Source organism: Lytechinus pictus, chromosome 10, assembly GCF_037042905.1.
Source record: "Lytechinus pictus isolate F3 Inbred chromosome 10, Lp3.0, whole genome shotgun sequence".
Taxonomy (NCBI): domain Eukaryota; kingdom Metazoa; phylum Echinodermata; class Echinoidea; order Temnopleuroida; family Toxopneustidae; genus Lytechinus; species Lytechinus pictus.
In genome coordinates, this window is record NC_087254.1 from 12,814,869 (window position 1) to 12,837,115 (window position 22,247).

At 36.6% G+C, this 22,247-nt stretch overlaps 1 protein-coding gene across 2 annotated transcripts; it reads left to right on the forward strand.

Annotated features, from left to right (window-relative positions):
* The first annotated feature begins 1,877 nt into the window (after positions 1 to 1,877).
* LOC129270180 (28 kDa heat- and acid-stable phosphoprotein-like) lies at positions 1,878 to 22,027 on the forward strand. 2 transcript variants are annotated; one of them, XM_064105354.1, is made up of 8 exons: positions 1,878 to 2,052; positions 11,046 to 11,155; positions 12,938 to 13,042; positions 13,751 to 13,872; positions 15,601 to 15,752; positions 17,054 to 19,163; positions 20,181 to 21,172; positions 21,917 to 22,027. In XM_064105354.1, exons 1-6 carry the CDS (start codon positions 2,040 to 2,042, stop codon positions 17,083 to 17,085), a joined length of 534 nt encoding a protein of 177 aa, XP_063961424.1. In that variant the 5' UTR covers positions 1,878 to 2,039; the 3' UTR covers positions 17,086 to 19,163; positions 20,181 to 21,172; positions 21,917 to 22,027. The 2 variants fall into 2 exon arrangements, with proteins under 2 accessions (XP_063961424.1, XP_063961425.1); XM_064105355.1 differs by having other exon boundaries at positions 1,900 to 2,052; positions 17,054 to 18,776; positions 20,873 to 21,172.
* Positions 22,028 to 22,247: the final 220 nt, after the last annotated feature.

Sequence of the window (22,247 nt, forward strand, 5' to 3'; positions counted from 1 at the left end):
TGGTGATGGGGATGATGATGATGATGGTGATGATGATGATGATGATAGTGATGATTATGAATGATGCTGATGGTGATGATGATGATGATAATGATGATGGTGATGATGATGATGGTGATGGTGATGATGATGGTGATAATGATAAATGATGATGATAATGATGATGATGATGATGATGATGATAATGATGGTGGTGATGGTGACAATGCTGATGATGATGCTGCTGCAGTGCTCCTGCTGCTACTGCTTATGCTGCTGATAATGATTGATTTATGCTGATGATGACGATTGAAAATGAAACAAATCATTTAAGGATTAGGACTAGAGATTATAAAAGGCACGGATCGGAGTCAAATTTAATGTCTATATTTACGAGCAAGAAACTTGATTACAAAGCAGGGGAGTAGATGACATGAGGAGGAGATGGGCCATTCCGTCTCTTGCTTGCCAACCTTTGAATCTGAAACTTTCATCAAATGTGGGGGGGGGGGGTCCATGATGAAGGTAATCTTATGTAGATGGTTCCATGACATTTGCTCTGGCGACAATGTCTCTGCTCTAAATTCCACACACTAATCGAATGACCAACTTCAACCCTGGGTTAAACACTATACCCTACCCTAAACCTAACATAAAACCCTAGGTACCCCAACCCTACATCCTAGACGGAAGCCTGGAGTAATTTATTGTCGCAGGAGCAAATGTGTCACCGTGTAGACATCTGTGTCAAAGCTAGAGGGTAAGTCTCCGTGGGAAAGTTTTCTTAAAGGGGGATGGGGTGGTGGGGGGGAGGGAGTTGGGGGCTATTGGTCTCAAACAGAAGTATATAGGCGCGTGCCTATATATATAATATCCTTCGATCCCATAGTGGCCTCAGAGCCTATCCTACAAGATTTCACCTTATATTATGCCTCAAGGAGCTCCTTGCTTGCCTCAGCTTAAAAATTCTATTTTTCATGATAGGGTGAAATATAGGGGGCCTAATTAACCCTGGCCACCTGGTCCACGCAAATGCTATACTTTTCATTTTTATTTCACTGCAACATCGCATGGCCATGAAAACAACCCTTTTTAAAACATGCTTTTGTGGATGACATAGCATATAGGTGTCAGTGGCACGGTGAAACCAAAATTCTGAGGGACCGGGCCTGGGGGGGCCAGTCAAATATATTGCTGTACACACGCGTGACCAAGGAATAAAAAAAAAAAAACTAAACAAGTTTTTCTCTGTGTGCAAAATGACCCTCTAAACAAGTTTTAATTTCGCAGGCTTTATTTACACATTTTGGCCCCTAAACAAGTAATTGTCGCAAAACTATGACCTCGGGGGAAAAAGCTTGGGAAAAAAAACATACGGCCTAAACATGTTTGGCTAGTCTTAAAAAAAAAGTTTTGGGGAAAAAACATACCCTAAATACGTTTGACCCCGCGATTGACCATTGACTAGCCTTTCGCTCAAACCTGCATGCACCCTTTTTTCTTGAAAATCAGTGTTTTTGATACCCTTAACGAGTCCACGTGCGAACCGCGTCCATAACTGAAATCGCGTTTTTGGTCACGCGTGTGTACAGCAATATATTTGACTGCCCCCCCCCCCCCCCGTGGGGGGCCAGGTATGGGAAATAATAGGCCTATATAGGGCCTATAGTTTAATTATTCTTAAAAAATCCTTGATTCGATTAATTTTGACATATATATATATTCAACAAACTATATCAATCATGTCTTCACCCTATTCCCTTCCCTTTCCTTTTCTTTCTTTTCTGCTTTTTCTTTCCTGCTTTTTCCGGGGGGGGGGGGGTTAGGGGTGGGGCGGTGGTTTGCTGTATAGCATCCGGATATTGGTCGGATACTATAGCCGGCAGCCGCATTCGATCGATTACGCCGTAACTATCCGGCACTCTTGCGACACACGTAAAAAGGGCAACAGAAGGAAACTTTATCTTTGATTTTGAGTGTGAAATACAGAGTCAGAATACCAGAAATCAGAATTTCGGTCAGATCATTCAAGTAGTGGATTATTCATCTTCACTATCAAGATGCCGAAAAGAGGCGAGTATTGTGGAAATGTGGTTGTATTTGCTCTGTGAAACACGTGCCATCCTTGGCTTGCTTTGCCTTGTTTGTCTGTCAATTGTCATGCCCGTCACTCATGAAACTGTGGTCCCATTCGTTCTTATTTATGTTGTGCAGCAACATCGTCTAATGACTTAGTCTTACTTAGTTCTAAAACTATGTACGGTATGTCTATGACTATGTTAAAACTAGAAAAAAGTGACAGGGTGGTTTTGAATTAAAGATTATCATAAGACATTTGGAGGCTTACGCTTAGTTAAAGTTACCTTTAGAATTCAATGACAATGTCATGAATTAGACAGCTGGCAGCCGTCTGTTTCGAGGAGTTTTTCAACATTTTATAATATTTTTTTAAAATTTCTCTCGTACACAGACGGCTCGCTATCGTGCAGCCACCATTAGGGGGTTAATAATGCAAATTCCCCCGACGGGGCTCATCGATTTCTGTCTTTATTTCATAAAAATATATAAAAAGAACTGTACCAAAATAAAGATTATTAGCACTCCTAGTACCAATGAGGTCCAACATTACATGTATGGACCTCATAGGCGACATCAGTAGTATTTTGTGTCAGAAATCTTTGTGAAGATGATTATTTTTGTATTTTATCAAAACTACAAGCTATCGTACACTCTAATCATTACATTTCGATCTCACTAATTGAATACATTGTTAGCAATAAAAAAAATTGAAAGAAATGAAGGGGAACTTACATTTTCACGGCTTTTTCCTGATTTTCTGGGCAACTGCTCCTCTCTTCTGACTCGCGATCGAAGCTGATATATGAAGATCACGTGATTCGCGTTCTCGTCAGCTGATCGGTTGGTTATTCTTTTTGTCAGACGTTAATAATATATATTTTATAATGCTAGCATTCATCGCTAATTTAGGTGAAAGAGATTGAAGTTAAACAGCGCCAGGTCGGAATCATAATTATTTTGGAAGAGTGTATTTATACACTCGATCTCATACCTGACGTAGACGGCGCTATTCAACAAATGCACAATCTTCAATATAAAAATAAAACAGAAAGAACGCCTTGAACACAGGCCAAAATGCCTAACGATTTCTCCGCGGCATTAACAACTATCGTAAAGGGCGCTCCATTTATCAATAAAGATGGACGCTAAGCTGTCTATGGCGACAAAATTTGCCGCAAATATTTACGAAGAATTGTGAGAAATGGTCTGAAAATGCAACAAAAGAACCGGTGAGTACCGATTAAACATTATTAAATTTATAAATAGATTATACATACCTTGTAGATTTAGTTTTTAAGGTGATATTAGTGCTTAGTTCTAAGCTAGGGAGGCCCAAACGCGCGTGAGTGGAGTCCCAGTTTATTAGCACGGGTAAGTATTGGGGTGTCGCCTAGAGTGATTATTAGGGTGTCTGAAGCCACACTGAAAAGTGTCAGCTTAAAGCAGGCTGATTTAGGGGAAAATATGGCACACTTTTTTTGGGAAATTCAGGCTGCTAAAAAAATGTGATCTGAATTGATTATTAACTTTTGTTTGGCATGTATGGAAAGAGAAAATTCAGGGGCTTCTTTTGACAGTAAGGACAAGTTTATGGGATTATTTGAAATAAGGATTTAGAGATAAATTGCAAACCCTTATTTGTGTGTGTGTTGAGATTGTTATTTCCCCATGCGTTTTCTATGGGAAAATGAAATTTCCGTTTTGCACAAATTTTTTCACTTTGACGCAATTTTTCATTGTGATCTGGTTTCCAAATCTTTATAAAAATCATACCATCGGAAAGAGCATAAAAATTCCTATTAGACACTTTCTGGACAAGTTTTTGGCATTAATAATAAATTTATAACAGCTCTCGGAAGCTAAAAATTAGGATTTGTGTGTGTCCATTTCTTAACTACACAGTCTATGGCAGGGAAATGCTGAAAATTGACCCAATTTCAATCTTCTTTTTTGCAGCCAATAATTAGATTTTTTCAAAAAATATTACATTTCTGTCAGTCTGAAGGTTTTTTCTCTTCAAAAAGTTCAAATTCACAAAGAAAATGTGATATTTCCTTAAAATAAGAAAAATAATTTTTTTTGCCAGACACCCTAAGATTATTAATCTGTTTTGGCCTGAAATGCACCAAAACGGGGAAAAATAAACTTAAAAGGGAAAAAACAGTGACTTCGGCTGTCGCGCAACTTCACTTCCCTGTTTATCTGAACTTAATACATAAACATATGGCCATTGAGGCCCCTGTACTGATCGAGCTAGAACTTCGGTCTCTGTATTTGGTGAGTGGAGCTACCTCGAGCGAAGTTCGTGCAGGCTCCACTCCACTTCACTACCGCTACACTACGCTTCACCTACCCGAACTTCGAGACCATGAACTAGATCGGATATTCCGAGTGACAAAAGGTGGGATTTTATGGGGAGAAAATACAAAATTCATGCAACATCACAATCTTTAAAAACAAGTACAACTAATATTCTTACTTTACACAAAGTTTCACTTTTTTTCCATGCTTCTATCAGTCTCAAAATTGATGATTTAGAGCCAACATGAAGTTCCTCACACGTAATAATTCGCTGCCGATTTCAGAACATCGCATGCGCGCGAGGGTCCGAGCTCGGACCAGACCCGGGTACCTCCCGCACACTCTAGGCGACACCGCAATACTTACCCGTGTTAATAAAGTGGGACTCCGCTCACGCGCGTTTGGGCCTCCCTAGCTTAGAACTAAGCACTAATATCACCTTAAAAACTAAATCTATAAGGTATGTATAATCTATTTACAACTTTAATAATGTTTAATCGGTACTCACCGGTTCTTTTGATGTATTTTCTCAAGAATTCCCACGGATTTGTCTCAAATCTCGCGACAAACCACGTCGCCATAGACAGCTGCATATTCTTTTTTATTTATAAATAAAGCGCCCCTTACGATAGTTGTTAACAACGCGGCCAAATCGTTAGGTTTTTTGCACTGTGTCCAAGGCTTTTTTATTTTGTTTGATTTTTTATTTTTTAATAGATATTTTGTTCAATAGCGATTTTTACGTCAAATATTAAATTTATATCACAAAATATTTTTTAATTGTAGAAATATACATAATATTATGCAATAATTTATTCTATATATATTTTATAATAAAATTTATAATTGTTGCGGTCTTTAAAAAAGGATAGTCGATTGATCAGGTGATGACCACAAGTATCACGTGATCTGAAAATCAGCTTCATACCGCTTTCGACCGCACTCGACGGTGACCGGACTGACTGCCAAAAAAAGATCGAAAAATGACTCAAATGTAAGTTTCCCTTTATTTTATTAAATTCAAATTAGGAATAGGAATATATTTAATGGGCAATCTTTTAATAAATGATAAACAAACGAGGACAAAACTCATATTTTGGGAGTAATATCATACTTGGGTGCAGGAAACAGTACGGTTAGAAGTTCTAACCTGTTTTTAACGCATTGTCGCCTATGAGGTCCATACATGCTAATGTTTGGACCTCATTGGTACTAGGAGTGCTCCCGCATGCGCATTAATATTTATACGTGTGAGGAACTTCATGTTGGCTCTAAATCATCAATTTTGAGACTGATAGAAGCATGGAAAAAAAGTGAAACTTTGTGTAAAGTAAGAATATTAGTTGCACTTGTTTTTAAAGATCGTGATGTTGCATGAATTTTGTATTTTCTCCCCATAAAATCCCACCTTTTGTCACTCGGAATATCCGATCGAGTTCATGGTCTCGAAGTTTGGGTAGGTGAAGCGTAGTGTAGCGGTAGTGAAGTGGAGTGGAGCCTGCACGAACTTTGCTCAAGGTAGAGTGGAGCCAACGGAGTTCAGCGGAACAACCAACATAACAGAGACCGAAGCTTTTGGTCTAGTCCACTCTAGGCACCATGCCTATCAATTCCTGTGTTAAAAAAGTGAGTGCACGCGAATCAGAAGTTGGACTTAAATTACTAGATATTACCGTGGAGCTCCATGACGAAATCTATTTTTAAATTAGACCTTAGATACTACTTATGGAAAATAATGTATAAATAGTACTCGCCTGGTTTTTTCTTGGGGTACTGAAGCCTTTTTGTCCAGAACTTGCTCAACTTTTGCGACTAACCTTGTCGCCATAGGGTTGTGTACATCCTCGTTTAATACTAGTTGTCACGTGACACAGCAATGTCGTTAGGCTGTTTGGCCTGTACTCAAGGCGTTCTTTCCGTTATGATTTTATATGGAAGCAAATTACATCAGGTATAGGCCCCTATCAAGTCAAAATCGAAAGCAGGGATCGAGAGGGGGGGGGGTGGTGGAGCCAAAAATTTCCCAGTCACATGGTATGAAAATGATATCTTTTATGATTGTCCACGATCATTAGGGCAAACCCCTGTGTGGCAGTATAGCGTGATGAGTAAAAGAAAGAAAGAGGGCCAATGTAGGCCTACATGGCGCTTGGGAATAAAGTTGCTTTATATGTTCCAAGCGAGTGAAGCAAGCGAGAAAAAACCTTTTCGTGCAAATCTAAATTTGAGATAGATATCTTACCTTACACTTTTCCTTTTGTTTTCATTAATTCCCTTCATTTCTTTTTTATCTTGGTTGGAGAACATTCGGGGGCCATCACTGGGCCTAACCCTTCCATCATGTACCCCCAGTGCAATATCAGCAGGTGGGTCTCGATACCCCTGGATATTTAGCAATTGTACCTAATTATATAAAAACATTTCGTTAAGGTTAATTGTTTTGACCCCCCCCCCAAAAAAAAGGAAAAGCACATGATTATAAACTAAGTTATACACCCCCCTTGTCTCATTTTGCTTTTTCTTTTATCTTTTCCCTCCTTCTTCTTTTTTTTTGGGGGGGTGGAACTTTTCGGGGGGGGGGGGCACCGCCCCTAGCTACGCGCCTACCAGATAAAGAGGCGAGCGAGCAAAGCTTTTGTCACTTTTATTACAAATATCAATTTTGCGATCATAGATTTTGACATAAAATTCTTGCATGCATTTTTCTTTCCTTTTGCTTTTTTATGGCCTTTTATTTCTCTTCCCTTTCCCTCTCTATTTCTTTCTTTCTTTCTGTCTTTCTTTCTTTCTGTCTGTCTGTCTTTCTTTTCCTTCCTTCATTCCTTTACTCTTATCCCGTTTTTTTTCCGGTGAAATCCACTGGGGATCAAGGGCCAGCCTGCATGCCCCCGGCGGCTTACGCCTCTGCCGTGGATGTAGGCCTAAGCTATATATACGCATGATCTTAATCTTCATTATGATTCAAACTAGAGGCGCATCCAAGATTTTCCAAAATGGGGGGGGGGGGGGGGCTCGGGGTGAATTTTCTCAAGTAAAATTTGACAATTCCCAAAAAAGGTTCTTACAAAAAAAAAACGGTCATTTTGTCTCGCGTTAAGTTTGACAAGTTAAAAAAAAATGGTCACTCAAAATGAAAGTCATTTTGTCCGCGTAATATTCGGCCAGTCCCCCCCCCCCCCACAAAAAAATAGAATAAGAAAAGGGAAAGTCTTTTTGTCCACGTGATATTTGGCACCCCCCAAAAAAAAAAAGTTTTTTACTATAGTACCGGACTATAGTCATGATCGAAGGTAATTTGTCTCGCGTAAAATTTGACAAATGAAAAAAAGGTTGTCACTAAAAAAATGAATTTCATTTTGTCCCGCGTAAAATTTGGCAAGCCCCCCCCCCCAATTTTTTTAAAAAGTTTCTAACTATTATAAGGATCGCAGGTCATTTTGTCTCGCATAAAATTTGGCAAATAAAAAAAGGTTGTCACTGAAAAATAATAATAATAATAACAAATAGAGGTATATTTACCCAGAGTAACCACTTCAGTTCCGATAACTGTTCTCCCAGCGGGCCCTGCTATTATTACCCGAGCTTTAGCTGGGCTAAAATGAAGGTCATTTTGTCCCACGCAAAATTTGGCAAGCCCCCCCCCCCCAAAAAAAAAAAAAAAGGAAAATGGTTTTTAACTAATAGTGATCGAAGGTCATTTTGTCTCGCGTAAAATTTGACAATTTTTTTTGAAGTTGTCACTAAAAAAGAAGGTAATTTTTTCCACCGTTATATTTGGCAAGCCCCCACCCCCATAAAAAGTTTGTCCCTAAAAGTGATGTATAGAAAGTCATATTGTTAATTTGTTCCCAGTAAAATTTGACAAGCAAAAAAAAGGCAAAAAAGAGAAAAGAATATGAACGAAATATCTCCATTACAAATAATGCTGTGATTCTCATAAGAGAGGGGGGCACATAACTAGTATTAACAACATATTTAATTCCAAAATGTTTACTATAAATCTCAAAAGGGGAACGGGCAGAAATGCTCACCCCCAACTCCTCCCCGATCCGCCACTGATTCCAATCAATAATGACTTCTCTGCAATACTGATGCTTTGAAATCAAGATACTGAAGATTGATACGCTTAACATAAATTATAAACGTCTGACAAAAAGATAACCAACCGATCACCTGACCGATCAGCTGACCAGTACGCGTATCACTTTGGAGTTGATCACTCGTCGCAACTGTGTGGAACGCTCACCGAAAATCAACAAAAAGGGCCTGAAATGTAAGTTTAACAATAATCGATTTTAATTTCAACTATTTTTACAACTAAATAAATGTTTCCCGACCGAATGAAAGGTATATCGGATAACTCTAACTTGTATTAAGGTGTACATTTACCAAAGTCTTGGGTTGGAAATCAGAACAGCATTGTCCAACCCATAATTTGGGTAATGTCGCCTATGAGGTCCATACATGTTAATGTTTGGACCTCATTGGTACTAGGAGTGGTCTAGTCATGAATCAGTTATAGATCTATGTGATACAATTAATGTCTCGCCTCGTTCCACTCATGCTCATAATCACTCACACGTATTGCGAGGTTAGTATTAATTATTATACTAACTGGCTCATAATCAATGACAATGAACCACTCTCAGTCATTCTAAAGTTAACATTAGGTATGTGACCGAAAAAATGGAAATCATCAAATAGTGTCATTTGAAAGCTCTTAAAAAGTTCTTTCAAATGATACCAAGATCTCTAATTTTCATCAAGGAATTATAAAGTTATTTCAGTTTATAAAGTCGCGCATGTTCATCCAAATTTGTGGCCATTGTCTTAATAATGTAAAGTCAATGGAATACATAACCGACTTTTGTTACCATTTTGAAGTCTTCAACAGGCTCTAACGTTAACTTCTTTGTTTGTGAGCCCTTTGAAGTAATTTAGGTATCAATGGAAAGGTGAAAGAAAGCTCAATTGATGTGTAATCATGTCACTTTGTAATTTTTCTTCTTGATATTATATATGCATGTGTACAATAATTTCTTCTAATTAATTCTAATTAATTATGCAAATTACGCAAAATAACAATTGCCTCTTTTTTTGCCAAATGAAGGTGATCATGAATCATGATAGATAATTTATATGATTTAGTCGGCATCAAAACAGCTTCATGTAGATAATTTTCTTAATGAATTTGTTTAAAGTATTGTTTTTGTAATTTCTAATGTATTTCTTTGTTTAAAAAAATATAAATTACAAGCTTTTTTGTCAACTTTAGTATTGTATACATATATGTACGGGGTCTTTTTTGACATAAGAAAATTATCATTCCTTTTGTACTTTGTATGACCATATAAAAATACAAGTGTGCTATTTAGGGAATATTGGATGGCTATGAGTGGGATGCGAAAAAATATTGTACGAGCTGAAGAACAATATTGGATGTGTCGGAGACAAATCCAATATTGTTCTTCAGCAAGTAACAATATTTCTACGCATCCCACGAAAATTGGTCATCCAATATTCTTATTATTATTTAGATACCCCCACAAAGCTAAACATAAAGTAAAGAAGCAAACAAAATTGTTTTTAGTAGCTATCATTTATGGCAATCCTGTAAATCATGAGCATGGCGCCTGAGTATTGTCATTAAAAAAAGGAAATCTCTGTAATAAAGTAAAGATGCACTAGCGCTAGCGTATAGTGCAAGCGCATTTTAATTTAATAGATTGACGCTCCTTTACCACACCTGGCAACTAATATGCAATGCAATTACATTGTGACGTAACAATAGCTTCATGGGCACAATAATTTATCAACCAATGATAATCTTGTGGGCGGGGAAAAATATTAATTTCGTCCAATATTTTCAATATTGGATGGTTTTCATAGGCATGCACGTTAAAAATCAGCTTTAATATTTTGTCTCTTTGAAACAACCTTGCAAGACGTCAAAAAATATCTGCGCCTCTGAAAGCGTACATCTGAATAGTAATTTCTGATGTATTTGATTGTTTCACCAATTCCTTATGTATTTCATTGTTTCAACAATTTGTTATACATGTATAATATGAAGCATTTGATTTTAGAGACCCTGGGCATTTGATTACAATTTTTTTAGGAGGGATGAGCAGCTGAGTGTTAAATATGTATGTAGCATTGTATGCAATTCTTTACAAGTATCAAGAAGGATAAAATTCAAGCTTTAATATATTTTATCAGAACTTAAATAACATCGTCACCATCTAGGTTTATATTGTCATAAAAAGCAATTTCACAATGCAATGTCAATAGGCTGAAACTGAGTGGAAAACTCGGTCCAATGTCCATACATAAATTGCACTGGATATCGTCTCATGGCATGAATATCTGTGACTTCTGGAATCTGCATGTAATGTTTTACAGCTCCTCTATGCTTGTTGTTCTGAACAGAATCCCACAATATTTAAAAAAAAAAGAGCAAAATCTCCTACATGTAACATGATGCAATTTGAGAAGCCGACTCTATGTGCACATTTATTGAGGATGGTGATGATGATGATGATGGAGGCATTGCAATGATCCAGTTGCCAGAATTAATTTATTGCAATACTACATTAGATTCTTACTTTTGAGACGTGATTGGAAACCAGAAAAGTATTTTGACCGTTGTTTGTTTAACGTTTGTGGATTACGTTTCATTGGTGCAGGTGGAGGTGGCGGAGGAAGGTCAAAACCCCAGCACAAAGGTCGTGCCCGTAAATTTACATCACCGGAAGAAGTAGATGCGCAGATGAAGGCAGAAGGAACCAGAGCAAAGGTAAATATAATATTTACTGCTATATTATTTTTACAGGCAAACTGAATATCACATGCTTCTTGTTAAATATATCAGGATAGGTAATGATTTGAATTTTCAAGGGGGTATCTTTTTCCACATTAGGGTGATTGCATAATTTGGGGGCCATTTTAATGTTAATTTTAAGGGCTACTTTTTTAGGGCTAACAACAAATTATGCACTAAATGCTAATATCATTATTCTGCCATATATTAGAATATTGATTTTCAAAATGATCTTGATTATTGTTGGTAACAGATCTTGAGGCGACTCTAGAAAGAGTGGTTGCCCCAAGCAGACCTGCCAACCAGTACGTTTTTGGCGTTTTTTTATTTATTTTTTTTTACAAAATCGTAATTTATTGACAAAAATCATCTCTATATGTCTCTTCATAAAACTTTAATATAGTTATTAGATCAATGTAATTTCAGGTAACTTGTTTTTTTTTTCAATCATTTTGTTAAAACCAGGGTGAGATATACACATGTGTAAATGTTTTTTTTTTTTCATCTGCAAGAGCAGTGCACATTTTAGCTAGAATGCAGCTTGATTGCCGCGATGAGCGAGTGCGCCACGCATTTTATTATGAAATACACTTTTTTGTGGAAAAATTCACTTTTTTATCATAGAATATAATTTTTCATTCCCAGAGGTTGGCAGGTCTGCCCAAGGCATGCATTTTGGGGGAATTTTAGGGGCAGTTTGGACTGTCCTGAGGGTGAAGTCACTCGTGTCTGTCATGTACTGTATTTCATCCTCTGAAAGACATGTTAAACCTTACGTGATCAATATACTGTTGGATTTCTGTAAATTTCAAGGGGGTCTCCAAAATTGAATTAGTGTTTTCTATCTTTAAAGTAAATATAAATACAATAGCGGCAGTTATATCTTGATGAAGTGTAGGGTATTGTGGGCTTGAACTCCCGACTTCCCGGTTGTGAGACGGACGCTCTACCAACAGAGCTTACCCACCGGTACTAAAGAAGCCAAAAAGAATGTTTAGGTTTCAAATTAGTGATTCTATTTGGTTTTATATTCTTGGATAAGCTATCATTTGGCATAAAATGTGTTTTGTATCCTATAGATAAGAATGACCGATTTGTGTTGGCTTCACCAGAATGTACACATTGGTGTTATAAATTTCCAGAAATCAATCTTTCAGAGTTGAGAATGAAGGGAATATTCCTTATTCCCTTGGTAGTTTCCAAATAATCAATGCTTTCAAGGAAAAATGGACAATAGATAAGGATATGATGGATTTACATGTAAAGGGATTTTTTGCATCTGAAATTTTACATTGTAATTAGAGCAGGATAAAAAATGATAAAAAAATAAAGTACAATGAATACACACGATAAACATTTATGTCTTTGTACGTTCTCTTGCAGTCTTTAAATATTCTTAATTGACATATATATGTTGTGATTGAATTGTGCTGGAAAATAAATCAAGCCTTTTATTTGTATTTTCATTTATAATTCACACAAATAAATAAGAGAGCCTGATAATGTTGTGTTCATCTCATAACAATATATTTCTCTCTCTCTCTCTCTGTTTCTATCTCTCTCACACCTTTCTTCTCTGTCTGTCTCTCTACCTCTTTTTATCTGCCTATCTTCCTCTTTCTCTCTCTCTCCTTTCTTCTCTGTCTGTCTCTCTACCTCTCTTTATCTATCTATCTTCCTCTTTCTCTGTCTCTCTGTCTGTCTTTCCTTTTCTCTCTCTCCCCTCTTTCTCTATCTTTCTTTTGTGTATGGCTTCAGTCAAAGGGAGATGAAGATGACGACAGTTTTTCCAATCCGCAAGCTCGAGCAGGAGAGATGCCCCCCTCTGACTCAGAAGATGAGAGCAGTGAGGAGGAAGAGACGGTAAGTGTACATCAGGGGAGCATTTCACAAAGACTTCTGTCAGTGATTTTCAACAGCCGGGGGGGGGGGGGGGGGGGTGTTTCACAAAGATTTAAGTATGACTTAAATCGCACCTAAATGCCAACGAGTATCTGAAATGCAACGCGCAATCTAATTGATCAATACGCAGCAGTGCGCGTCCTCTTTGCATGATCTGACCAATGCGGCGGTTATGCTTTTTATTCAGTTGAAACGGCAATTAAGTGCGACTCTAAGTCATACTTAAATCTTTGTGAAACACCCCCCCTGTTGTTGTAAGCTACTGGAAATCCCTACATCTGATTGGCTGAGAGCAAATCTTTGCAATTAAATTCCCTGTTGGGCGCGGTATAAAAAAACATCAACGCATTGGTCAAATCATGTGCATGTCAGGATTTTAGGCATGACTTCAGCAAGTCTTATTTAAGTCAAACTTAATCGCTTAATCTAAAAATCTAATAATGAAAAGTCTCCATGCCTCAAGTGAATTTTCAAATAGCATTTATTTCAGTGTGTTTCGATAACAGGTGTTTTTTATTCTCATCCCCCCCCCCCCCCCATGCCCTCTTTCAATATGCCTTGGGCTTTCAATATAACTGGACACATTAGACAGTGGATAAAAAGTTATGTTTATTCATACTGTACAAATCATTATGAACCTAATGCAAAGCTCTTGATATCCTTGTGCAGAAAGCAAAAGGAGTGGAGGGCCTCATAGAAATAGAGAATCCTAACAGGAGAGTACAGAAGATGCAGAAAGCCTCTAACGTAGATGTTGACAAGGGACCAACTCAACTTTCAAGAAGAGAAAGGTTTGACATAGTTTTAATAATGATAACATGCCATATTAATATAGTATACAAATATATCGGGCTTTGAGAAAGTATACTGGGAATTATTTATCCGAGGTTGGACTGGCAATTACTATTTTTCCCGAGGGGCGAAAAATAGTTACATTGCCAGTCCAACCGAGGATTAATAATTCCCACTATGCTTCCGACAGAAACGCCTGATATATTTGTTTTATATCCCTCTTTAACGTGTGGACCTAGTCCTTGCTGATGATTAACCAATCTCGACCAAATCTAACGTTGCCAGATCTAGTCCTACTCCGTAAGCCTGTCGAGCTAATGCTAGACAGTTCCTGGGTAGGCTGCGCGCGGCTTCTACCCGACTGCACTTAATGAGAGGTCCGCTGCGATGCGTTGACCTTTGCTGCAGTGCCAGTGGCACTCAAAATGTAAATAAATACGTGCAGTTAAATGTATGCTCTAAAAATTAGTATCAGATCTTGACTCACCTTATGTTTATTCCAAATTAAATGATCCTGTATAATGGCCGTTGGAATTATATTTTTTGCATTGTAATCTAGACCCAATTCCACACTGTTTTTCAGATTGTCAGTACGGTATTTTGAGCGAGAGCTTTTTTTTATTTACTTTTTGCGGATGATCGATCTGGGTCAAGTCGGGGAGCATGCGCAATTCAACGTTGAGGGAACATATCGAGCATGAGCAAGCGCAGTTCTCCCCATGATAGTATATCGAAAAATATACGGAGCTAGAAGAAAACTATACGGAGCTATTTGCAGCAACGTGCTTTCCTATTGAAATTATACACATGATCGCGAATTGACCAATCATTTATCTAGAATACTCATGAATATTCATAAGAGGGATATAATGCTAAATACAATGTTTAATAGTGCTGCTTGCTATTACCATGACTGGCATTTATTTTCAAGCTCATTTATTTACCATGCAATTATGTCTGGAAGTGCTGGCAAACTCAGTTTCAGTTTCATTTTTTTCCTTCAAATTTTCAAATCATTCATACATTTTACATTGATTATAAAACATGAATAGAAATATCATGAGAAAATGAAATACATATAGAACTTTAAGGCCCGAATTCACAAAGGTGGTTTTTAAAACCATCGGTTGAACCTATGGTTTATGCAGATTTCTAGTATAAATTACACTTATTTACCGTGTATGTAAAAAGTGTCCAATACTGATGCGCGCTTTTGTCACAGTGCGCCAAATTGACGCCTGTTGCCATGGTTGAGTACGCTATTTTATTAATGAGTCCATTGTTTAGAATTAATGAGTACACTCTTCAGACAGTGGACTCATGAATAAAATAGCGTACTTAACCATGGCAAAAGGCGGCAATTAGGCGCACAGAGAAAAGCGTGCATCAGCATTGGCCATTTCTTATTATACGCGATAATTAAGCATAATTTATGCAGGAAATCTACATAAACCATGGGTACAGCCGGTGGTTTTCAAAACCACCTTTGTGAATTTGGGCCAAAAGGTTCCATGATAAATTATGCAACATATTGCAACAATATAGTTACTTGAGACAAAATGAAATATACAATAATAAAACCAATCAAGTGAAGTATAGAGGGGCCTAAGTTGAAAGCTAGGCTAATGACTTATAGACTTCGATGGGAGATAAAAAGATCGATATGGCTATATTATTGCTAACTCAATTCTGAATGAATTGTTTGTTTTTTGTTGCCCTGTTTGCAGGGAAGAGATAGAGAAACAACAAGCAAAGGAGCGTTACATGAAAGCTCATCTTGCGGGTAAGACAGATGAAGCCAGAGCAGACTTAGCCAGGTTAGCCATCGTCAGGAAGCAGAGAGAAGAAGCACAAAGGAGAAAAGAGTTAGAAGCAAAAGGTAATTATTTATAAAAGGTGATAGAGAGATTCCTAATGTTACTGTTTTTGCAGTATTTTATTCTTCTTTGATAATTTAACTTGGCTATTTCAGACCAGGATATACCCGGGGAGGGGGGGGGGTTCAATTTTACCCCCCTTCAGATCTCGGCCACTGATTGCGTGATCGCCGCAAATGTTTGCATGTGCATAGAAGTAAACTAGGAAACTGTATAGTAACATTTTCAGAAAATTGATTGTGTACCTATATTTTGAAATAAATCAATTATGCAAATAAGCGTATGAAATTTGCCATAAATTTTGTGTTTTGTGCATGTTTTTGCCTTTAACTCACTTTATATAGCTAGTAGAATGCTAATTTTTCATGACTATCAATTCTTACATTTCTAACAAATATCTACCAAAAAAAATTGCTAAAGCATAATAAATTTCCTATGTATTTTATTGTTTTTTATGAACTTCCTCTAGGATCATATTGTGATCATAAAAAGCATAAAATAAATCCATTTAAACCAACAAAAGTAAAAATAATCATACATAAAATGATATTTGGTTTACAAACACAATTTGCATTGACTTTGTACGCTAAATCAAGTTTTTGAGCAATTTTTGGTCTGGCATGCACTTACATGTTGCCTAATTTTGGAACCGTGTACCCAGACGTTGCAAATTTGATCTCAAAAGATACGCAAGACTGAAAGAAAAAAGTCACCAAGCAGCGCAGTAAAAAAAAATTCGCGCAGTGGCATAGTGACAAAATTTGTTGAGGTAGGGTCAAATTGACCCACCCTCTCTCCCCCCCTTAAATAAGGGTTAAAATGAAAATACTGCAAAATACCTCAAAATCATATTATACACATGTCTAATGGAGAAATTTGAAAATATTATTTTTTACACCCCAATTTTTTTTTCCATCTCCCAAATACTGCTATTCATTTTATGGGATTGTCATCCCTATGATAAGGATCGTAATAAAATGATTGGATGAAATCTGTCATATGACAAGTCATGTATTTTTAGCTAATATGAACATTGGCTATTAGGACTGATACGAATAACCAGTTCTACTGACCAGCCGTGGTTTTGAGATGTAGGCAGTTTATCAGTTAACAAGTATCCACATGCAATCTTACAAGATATGATGCACATTATTTTGCTCGGAATAATAATTACAGAATACAAATAATTATCAGACACATTTGTTACCTTGACATTTGTTTACATTCTAAATAGTAAACTGTCCTGGCTCTTGAGCAGAAATTGTTAATATATAATATGTCCCGATTTCTATCTCTCTTGCAGCAAAAGAAGCAAAAGCTAAAGGTAAGAAATGACGACTGCCCTCTGTGTTCAAACTATCAGTCACATATCTGCGATGCTACTCACTGGCATTATGAAAGCTGGGCTTAGATGAAAGCAAGATGGCTAACACACACACACCAATCACAAGGGATAACGGCTTTACCAGTCATCAACTTTTATCCCTCTCATTGACGACTGTTGAAAGGAGTTTCCTTCCAAGGATCACCACTACACTGCAATCAGTGGAATGTTTCATGCTGTTTCTTTTCATTGATTTTCATTTACAAAGTGTTATAAGCTACTGAAATCATTGTTTATGATTGGCTGAGAGTAGGTGTATCATTGAAAATCACTTGCAGGGTGTTTTGTGAAATGCATCCATCCCATTTTCATTGAAGAATCTTGTAAGGAACATCCTTTAGCTGTGATAATTTTCCAACTTCTTTACTCATCCAACATCATTCTTTTTTCTCTTTACAATATTTTATAATTGTAATCATTAAGATCTGATGAATGACAATTGTACAATGAACCTGGGATAAAGGAGTGCGAATGAAAGACTGAAGTATAACATTTGATCACACTCCTGCTTCCACATTCTGACTTGAAGAGCGTTACATCTAGTGTCGTGAGTCCCCAAAATTATTCGTATGGTGGGATTTCAATGCCTCAATGCTCCAATTGTCAACCACTTTTTGTCTATGAATTCATAAATATCTCAATCACATCATTCACTTCACCAAATCACCCCCCTCAAAAAAAAAAAAACACAAACAAAAACAGTGTGTGTATTCTACAGCATTATATGCAAGATAATGGCATACTTCCAAAATAGAATACATACATTTAACAACAAAATTATTCACACCCCTATAAAAATTATATAGTATTTTTCTCACGAATGAATGGTGGTGTTGTGAAACTTGGTCCTTGTGATTGTAACACTAGAAACACTCCCTTGGCAGCATAGGATAGATATTTAGCAGATAGTGACAATTTAAAATATGGTTTTCTAACATAAAATTCAAATGAATAAGTTTTTCATTATACATGTATAGGGATATTAATAATTTTAGAACTGGTCCTAAAACGATTATTGCTACAATTCTATTGGAATGAAAATTGGATAATTCTTTCGCCGTCATAAAGTTACAGAGGAGTACTGGTGTTAACATCATAGGGTCCAAGTTTCACAAAACTCATTCATGAGTGTGAAAAATACAAAATACAACAATCTGTTGTTAGAGGTATATGCCAGCAACTTCATCTAGAGATGGGCGAAGTCTGCGAGTTTAGTACAGCAGTTGCCATTACAGTAACTTTGCCATCGATTGTAATTACCATAGTAACGGGGCTCAGCAGCCATTCAAAACCATGGATTCCATGGAAATTACCGATGGAATGCGGAGTTAACACAATAACTTTATGCAACAGCAACCTGATATTGGTTGTAAAGTCTGATGTGAGTATGCAAAGTAGTTGCTTATTCAAGACTGAAAATGTGATTAAGTGGATGAACTTTTTCATTGTATATTATAGTAGAAGTATATGTAGTTTAGATATTGATAAGTAATGAACACACAAGATTTATAGTAATATTACTATCTATTTCCATTTTTTTCAATGTCATTTGAATCAAATCATGTTGGTTCTTGTTTTCTTTTTGCAATGATGATCCTGATATATTTCGCTTTACATCATACAATGTTTTATAATTATTATGGTGACTTTGGTTTGTGCAATGAGCACTGTTCATGTAAATTCTGAAGCTATCCCTTTAGTTCACTGCAATCTGTGATTTTCTTCCTTTTATCTTATGTTCATTTATTTCATTTAAATCCATTTTTTGCAATATTTTTGGCTATGTGTTCACCCTCCTGTATGTTCATTATAGTTGTTTCACATTCACATGAATGTGTAGTCTTCTTTTCAGGCAGAAGTCCAGGTAAAGCATATGCCGAAACGTATACACACTGATGCTTTTGAATAGTCTGATATCAATTTCCTATGGAGTTCTTGAAATCAAGAATCGATGCATGACATTAATATATGAACTTGGTTAATATTCTGCAAAGTTCATACTTGAGATTTGTAAAATGTATCACATTTTGTCTCGCCTGCATAGCAGAGCGAGACTATAGGTGCCGCTTTTACGGCGGCGGCGGCGGCGTCGTCAACATTGAAATCTTAACCAAGGTTAAGTTTTTGAAATTTCATCATAAAAGTATGTGGACCTAGTTCATGAAACTTATTACTGAACATCTTGCCTGATTTTCGGATCACATGACCAAGGTCAAAGGTCATTTAGGGTCAATGAACTTGGACCATGTTGGGGGAATCATTATCGAAATCTTAACCAAGGTTAAGTTTTTGAAATGTCGTCTTAACTTAGAAAGTATTAGGACCTAGTTCATGAAACTTGGACATAAGGTTAATCAAGTATCACTGAACATCCTGTTTCAGGTCGATGACTAAGGTCAAAGGTCACTTGGGGTCAATGAATTTTGACCATGTTGGGGGTATTTGTGGAATTGTCATAACTTTTATATTTTATGGATATAGTGCATGAAACTTAGACATAAGAGCAATTAAGTATCCCTGAAGATCCTGTGTGAGTTTCAGGTCACATGACTAAGGTCAAAGGTCATTTAGGGTCAACAAACTGATAATGTTGGGGGTATTTGTGGACTTGTCATCATAACTTTTAAAGTTTATAGATCTAGATCATGAAACTTGGACATAGAGTAACCATGTACCCCTGAATATCCTGTGCATGTTTCAGGTCACATGACCAAGATCAAAGGTCATTTAAAGTCAATGAACTTTGGCCATGTTAGGGGTATTTGTTGAATTGGCATCATAACTTAGAAAGTTTATGGATCTACACATGTAGTTCATGAAACAAGGGTAGTCTAGTACGAATGATTATTTTGCACACATCTTAGGTCACATGGTCAAAGGTCATGTTGGGTCAATGGACATAGTATTTTATTATCATATGAGTGTTTTCTTTTGTGAATAATTATTTAATAGCTGTTTTAAAAGTCGGCACTGCTGCTATATCGAATCACGTAATGCAGGCGAGACAGCCAGAGGTGTTCCACTTGTTGCGTTTATAATAAAGAAGAAAAAGAAGTATTTTAAGGTTATTGAAAAAAAAAGTATTTTAGGGTGATGATTTTGGTTTCATTATGTTTGGTAACTCGAAACAAAACAAAGAAACTTATCAATAAAAAACATTTTAATAGGAAGAAGTGTCTATTATTTTTTATTAAATTCATTTAAACCAACATTCACTGAAAATAAAACCTACATACTTGGGCTCGATTGAGGGAAGTATAGCATGTCAAAACAAATTTTTGTCTGGGTTTTATGTGCCTTAGGCTTAGTCCAGAAGAAAGTACAATCATGAATATGTATGAAGATCAATTTTATGATTCATATATATATATATATATATATATATATATATATAGCCTCACCTGGGTCGAGAGCAGGACAATGTTGATGAATATCTTGCTGGGAGTTGAACCCATGATCCTCTGTTTGAAAGGCATATAAAGACATACTTCCTTTCTTGGAAACGTGGTTCTTCTGTATGCTGCTATATTCAGAAAAGGCACAGTAATTGCACAATCTGCCATCACCTTTATAGCAAAGCAGTAAAAAGCTCAAACTGAATGAAAATGACCATTGCTTTGAATTATGACAGAAACATCTAGACAATTGAATTTTATATGTACTCTTATACCACACCTTAGTAAAATTGCCACTTTGGTTATCAGGCTTTGATCTTCCAATTTGGTAATTAGTGTAAAGTTATATAATTCTGGCTGAATGATGTAATTCTTGAATTATGTCGAATAATGATTGTCACAGAACTCCTTAAGCAATTGGTGTACATGTATATTGACGTCTCCCTGCCATGCATTTTATTTTTCATTCTAAATTATTGATAACTTTGGAATTACAGGAATAGAAAATACGTTTGAATGTATGAAAGTTAATCCCCTTATGGGAGGAAATACATGGATGTATCAAGCCAAGTCACATGTAGATGTATGTTCCTTTATCATGTTCAGTTTACTTTTCTTGAACTGAGTTTCAAGTATCATACATGTATTAACCCTAACTAGGCCGGGCTTTTTTGGCTGTTCTGTGGCCGGGGGGGGGGGGGGGGGGGGGGTTGATTTAACCCCCCCCTGAGATCTCGGCCGCCGATCGCGCGAGTGCCGCAAAAATTTGCACGCTGGTAGTGTGCGATGTAATCTACAAGGCTGTATGGTAAAATTTTCCAAAATAATGAGATTTTATTTTATATGAATTAATTATGCTAATTTATGCATAAATCATACTTTTTGCTCTAATTCACTAAATAAAGCTCCTAGAATGCTTATTTGTGGTAAAAATATTCTTTGTAGCATTCTTAACAATGGCAATTGAAAAAAACTTCGGTTTGGAAATCAATTTCTTATGTATTTTATTGTTTTATTAATTTCTTTGTTTTTTAACCTTTTGTTTTTCTTTGTTTTTTTCACCAGATTTATTGCACAATCTTTTTGAAGCATAATTATGCTAAAATCAATTGCTTTCAGCTGTTTGAAGTAAAAATAATCTTTATGAATAAGATGAGAAAACTCAATTTGCATTGACTTTGTACACAAAATCACGTTTTGGAACAATTTTTGGTCTGACATGCACTTTCAAAATGTTGCGTAATTTCGGAACCGCGTACCCGGGCGTTGTAAATTTGGTCTCAAAATATGCGCGAGACTTAAATGTATAAACTCTGCGAGTGGCGCAGTCAAAAAATTTCGCGCGGAGGAATGATCGCAGAAACCCCCCCCCCCCCAGCCATTTTAGGGTTAAATGAGATTATTTCACTGTCTATCCCTTCACATCAGATCATACTCATGAATGTGGATAGTTAATGTCATAGCAGAAATAAAATGTTCATGTACTTTTTAAAAACAATTATGAAATTCTGAGTAGTTTGATATTTTGTGTTGGTCAGTTGTACATGTATATCAATATTCATATTTTGGGGTCTATTTTCAGTGTATGATGGGGAAGGTTGTTTATGTGTGATGTAAAGATTTGTGGTCGAATTGCCGATGGGAGAATCTCAATGGAATTAGTGATTTTGACATTTAATGCTCGTTACTTTCTTATAGTCTGCCCAATTGTTTTCGAC

Excerpts from the sequence above, each read along its gene's own strand:
- LOC129270180 (XM_064105354.1), top strand. Across the intron at positions 13,873-15,600 it reads CAACTTTCAAGAAGAGAAAG|GGAAGAGATAGAGAAACAAC; the intron begins GTTTGACATAGT and ends CCCTGTTTGCAG. Across the intron at positions 15,753-17,053 it reads AAAAGAGTTAGAAGCAAAAG|CAAAAGAAGCAAAAGCTAAA; the intron begins GTAATTATTTAT and ends TCTCTCTTGCAG.